Source organism: Ranitomeya imitator, chromosome 2, assembly GCF_032444005.1.
Source record: "Ranitomeya imitator isolate aRanImi1 chromosome 2, aRanImi1.pri, whole genome shotgun sequence".
Taxonomy (NCBI): domain Eukaryota; kingdom Metazoa; phylum Chordata; class Amphibia; order Anura; family Dendrobatidae; genus Ranitomeya; species Ranitomeya imitator.
Genome location: NC_091283.1, coordinates 267,062,915 through 267,068,396, shown reverse-complemented (window position 1 = coordinate 267,068,396; position 5,482 = coordinate 267,062,915). Strand labels below are relative to the sequence as shown.

The 5,482-nt window shown below is 46.8% G+C and overlaps 1 protein-coding gene across 1 annotated transcript; it reads left to right on the top strand.

Annotated features, from left to right (window-relative positions):
• Window positions 1-3,774: 3,774 nt before the first annotated feature.
• LOC138666382 (E3 ubiquitin/ISG15 ligase TRIM25-like) lies at window positions 3,775-5,482 on the top strand. The gene has a single exon (XM_069754609.1). The coding sequence runs from the start codon at window positions 3,775-3,777 to the stop codon at window positions 5,218-5,220; it is 1,446 nt and encodes a 481-aa protein (XP_069610710.1). The 3' UTR covers window positions 5,221-5,482.

The window sequence follows — 5,482 nt, the reverse complement described above, 5'->3', positions numbered from 1 at the left end:
TCTGAGTGGAGTTAAATAGAGCAGCCAACCAAAGGATAAACCACGTCACCTGTGCAAGGAACCTCAGAAGCAGCAGCTTCACTCACAGCCACCAGAGGGAGTCCATGGACAGAACTCGCCGAAGCACCATTCACGACCACAGGAGGGAGTTCGACAACAGAATTCACAACAGGTGATATTGATTCCTTCTTCCCATGTGTATAACCTTACATTTATCATTGTTAAACCTCATCTGCCACCTTTCAGCCCAAGTTTCCAACCTATCCAGATCCATCTGTAGCAGAATACTATCTTCCCTTGTATTAACTGCTTTACATAGTTTTGTATCATCTGCAAATATCGATATTTTGCCGTGTAAACCTTCTACCAGATCATTAATGAATATGTTGAAGAGAACAGGTCCCAATACCGACCCCTGCGGTACCCCACTGGTCACAGCGACCCAGTTAGAGAATACACCATTTATAACCACCCTCTGCTTTCTATCACTAAGCCTGTTACTAACCCATTTACACACAGTACAGATAGAACTTATCAGGATGTTCCCGCAGAGCTGTATAGAGCCTCTGAAAATGGCCTTTAGTGAGGTGTTTAGTCAGAAGAGGATGCACCCACATTCTTCTTCTCCTCCTTCGCGGATCTACAATCACAGGATATGGCTGGCCAAACCGACACGACAAGACCCAGTTAAAAAAAACCCGCTGCGTTGGGGTGAAGTGCAGGAGGTCAGACATGGTGCAAACGTTACCACAACAACAGATGCAGAACCACAAAATGCCCATATGGGAGTGAGCCACCTGTTGTAGAGGCCTTAAATAGGGTTGATGGTGATTTAAATTAATTTCAGCCTCAAAAACTGTTAAATGTCCATTTTGACAGGTTACGTGAAAAATACGCATTACGGATGTCATACGGATTACATACACAACATTACATGCGCAAAATACGCGACCACACCTTGCCAACGGATTACATACGGATCACCATTTCTGGAATTTTTATGCGTATTACGGCCGTAAAATACGCACCGTATTTCCATACGCTGAGTGTGACGCCGGCCTAAAAATAGATTTTTATAAGCTGCAGTTGGTACAGTCAAACTCCAATTCCACCCAAAACAGTCTCTGACTATATGGCTCAGGGTCCACGGTTTGGGGTCCATGGCTCTGAGTCCACAACTTGGGATCAACGCCACGCTCGGCAGTGGTCACTGCGCTGATTGTCCCTATTCACACCAGAGGTGATAACAGCAGTTCGAGGAGGGTCTCGGTGTCAGACTCCAACTAATTTGATACAGCCAGGTTCACGTTCATAGCGGTAGTCCAGGTACAGGAGATTGGCGATCAATAAGCTAAATAATGCACACAGCCAGAATGGAGGAATCTGCACCAAAAGAAGCCACATGTGCAAACAGCCAGAATGGAGGAATCTGCACCAAAAGAAGCCATATGTGCAAACAGCCAGAATGGAGGAATCTGAACCAAAAGAAGCCACATGTGCACACAGCCAGAATGGAGGAATCTGCACCAAAAGGAGCCACATGTGCACACAGCCAGAATGGAGGAATCTGCACCAAAAGAAGCCGCATGTGCACACAGCCAGAATGGGGGAATCTGCACCAAAAGGAGCCACATGTGCACACAGCCAGAATGGAGGAATCTGCACCAAAAGGAGCCACATGTGCACACAGCCAGAATGGAGGAATCTGCACCAAAAGAAGTCACATGTGCACACAGCCAGAATGGGGGAATCTGCACCAAAAGAAGCCACATGTGCAAACAGCCAGAATGGAGGAATCTGCACCAAAAGAAGCCACATGTGCACACAGCCAGAATGGAGGAATCTGCACCAAAAGGAGCCACATGTGCACACAGCCAGAATGGAGGAATCTGCACCAAAAGAAGTCACATGTGCACACAGCCAGAATGGGGGAATCTGCACCAAAAGAAGCCACATGTGCACACAGCCAGAATGGAGGAATCTGCACCAAAAGAAGCCACATGTGCACACAGCCAGAATGGGGGAATCTGCACCAAAAGAAGCCGCATGTGCACACAGCCAGAATGGGGGAATCTGCACCAAAAGAAGCCGCATGTGCACACAGCCAGAATGGGGGAATCTGCACCAAAAGAAGTCACATGTGCATACAGCCAGAATGGAGGAATCTGCACCAAAAGAAGTCACATGTGCACACAGCCAGAATGGAGGAATCTGTACCAAAAGGAGCCACATGTGCACACAGCCAGAATGGGGGAATCTGCACCAAAAGAAGCCACATGTGCACACAGCCAGAATGGGGGAATCTGCACCAAAAGAAGCCACATGTGCACACAGCCAGAATGGAGGAATCTGCACCAAAAGAAGTCACATGTGCACACAGCCAGAATGGGGGAATCTGCACCAAAAGAAGACACATGTGCACACAGCCAGAATGGAGGACTCTGCACCAAAAGAAGTCACATGTGCATACAGCCAGAATGGAGGAATCTGTACCAAAAGGAGCCACATGTGCACACAGCCAGAATGGGGGAATCTGCACCAAAAGAAGCCACATGTGCACACAGCCAGAATGGAGAAACCTGCACCAAAAGAAGCCACATGTGCACACAGCCAGAATGGGGGAATCTGCACCAAAAGAAGCCACATGTGCACACAGCCAGAATGGGGGAATCTCCATTTGCTCCTGGGCGTCGCTGTTCTTATACACAGAGATCTGCACCTCCATAGCGCCCCCTGGTGGTGATTGTACAGAAAAATTGATCCTCCACTAAAAAAAAAAAACATATTTTCCAAGTATTTTGATGAGGCTCCACATATTAGCTTATAGAGCGGAAAATGCAGCAAAATCACACTGTTCATCCGCGTCTTCAGTAGGCGCCATTTTCATCTAATCACATCCACTTAGACATAAAAAAAAGCAGCAAAATTTCTCTATGAAAACAAACAGAAAAAAAACACAGCATTCATGCTACATGTGAACACGGCCTAACTATCCAAGCAAAGTGGATGAAAGCCCCACCCAATGTGCATAGTTTCCTATATGGAGCCTGAAAAAAACACATGTAATAAACACTCTGTAACGTCTTTAAGTGCAAAATTAAAGTTTTTTTATTTTTTAGTTATTTTATAGGAGAAAAAAAAATCTCTAACGTATATTTTACCCCCAGAATACAGTTAAATAGAAAAGCACTGGGATATAGAGATGTATCTCTGTGTAACAGCAGATGAATGTACAGAAAATTGTAGTAGACGTGACAGTGCAGCATGCAGCTCATTGCTGCTGCCTCCAATGCTACAGGATGCGAGTTCAAATCCTGTGTCAAGACTAGACTCCAAGAAAAGAGAAGAAGGAGTTAATGAAATAAATACAGTGAGGTATAGAGAAGAAAGATGCAACCCTCTTCCCTGGGTATGAGGAACTACTGAGCAATGGACAAGTCATGGTAGTCGGGACAGCTCTGCAAACAGGTTTCTTTATGGGGTTGGTTGGGAGGAGAAGCCAGAAGCTGAACGCTCTGGGAATGGACACTTTTTAGACTTCAAACGTTGGAGACAAGCACCGACCTCTCCTATCTGATGGTTTGTTACAGTGTGTCAGTACAGTTTAGATCCCAGAGGATTGACTAGTGATAAGAAGCAGGTGTGAGGAGCATGGCTCCAGCCCTACAAGGAGCTTCCTATGATATCAGAAGCTGTGGTCCTGGCTGGTGTCTCCATGGGTGTGGACAGACTCACATAGACTTTCTCTTTCATTTCCTACGTTTTGCTTTCACAATGGCCAGCGTGAGAGAGGAACTGCTCTGCCCCATCTGTCTGGAGATATTTACTAGCCCCGTGACCCTGTTGTGTGGACACAACTTCTGCTGGAATTGTATCAGTCACGCGTTGGACAGAAGAGCGTCCAGTTTGTACACGTGTCCCCAATGTAGGAAGACGTTCCGGTCAAGACCCGTCCTAACCAAGAACACAACCCTGGACAACATCGCCAGACTGTTCGCCTCTCCGAAAGTGGCGTCCGTCTATTGCACCTACTGCGAGCCTCTGATCCCTGCCATAAAAACGTGTCTGCAGTGCGAAACCTCCATGTGCAGCAGGCATCTCCAACATCACAACAGGTCGGTGGAACATGACTTGATGGACTGTAATGTTTCTCTGCACGATAAAAAATGCCCCATCCATAATAAGATCTTGGGGTATTACTGCCCAATGAATGCCACATGTATCTGCGTGTCCTGCTGCTTGTCTGGAGAATATCGGGGGCTCCCGGTGGAGCCGCTCAATGTGGCCCATGACAAGAAGAAAGAAATGCTTCAAAAGCTTCTAAGCATATTGTCCACAAAGACAGAAGACACTAAAAGACGAGTGATGAACCTGCAGAACATTCAAAGAGTCCTCAGGAAGGTTGATAACCAAGGCGAAACTCTACCAGGTGGGACCTTGATGACCGAGAAGAAAATGTCCCATGTTACTAACCAGATCATGGAGCTGGAGAGGGAAAAACAGCAGCTGGAAATTAAGACTTTTTGGGTTGTGGAACTGTCCAGGCAAATGGACCCCATATACTTCCTAGAAGATGTGGCCATAGATTCTGAAGACTGTACTGAGACGTTGCATCTGGATACGGCACTGATCACGGGCACCGCACCCAAGTATCTACTTGATATTGCATCAAAAGCCAAAAAGTGGTGGTTCCCCAACCAGAGGCCTGCATATGTCATTCTCAATGTGAACACGGCAGCTAGCAACCTACTGGTGTCCGATCACCAGAAAGCCATCACCTACATGGACATGCACCAGCCTCGCCCCGAAACACCAGAAAGGTTTGAGCAGAACCAGATTTTAAGTGTTAATATGTTCTCCTCGGGGCGACATTATTGGGATGTGGAGTGCAGTCAGGTGGGAGATTGGATGATAGGAGTGTGTTACGCCACCATGGACAGGAAAGGTAAAAAATCATTTTTGGGGTGTAACAGCAGATCGTGGTGTCTGCGGAGACGTGATAACGAGTTCTGGGTACAGCACGACACTCGGTGTGTCCACTTGCCCCACGTGACGTCCTGCAATTACGTGAGGGTGTCTCTGAATTGTAAGGTTGGACAGTTGACCTTCCATAGTGTTGGTTGCTCCATCAGACACCTATACACCTACAATATCGTCTTCACCGAACCCTTACATGCTGCTTTTACCCTATTCAGTGGTGGCTTGGCGATCCGGGATTAAGAAGACGTATTACAGAAGGTCGGATTTTCTAGGTGAGATCAATGGAGGCTTCAGATATGGACTCTGAAGAACATTTCAGATGGAGAGGTCTCCTTGGGTTTCATAGTCCTCCTAAGACCCATAGTCCCTATATGGAGGCTTCAGATATTGACTCTGAACAACATTTCAGATGGAGAGGTCTCCCCGGGCTTCATAGTCCACCCTAGACCCATAGTTTGTATATGGAGGCTTCTGATATGGACTCTGAGGAACACTTCAGATG

Coding starts and splice junctions, on each gene's coding strand:
- LOC138666382 (XM_069754609.1), top strand. CDS start 3,775: ATGGCCAGCGTGAGAGAGGAACTGCTCTGCCCCATCTGTCTGGAGATA.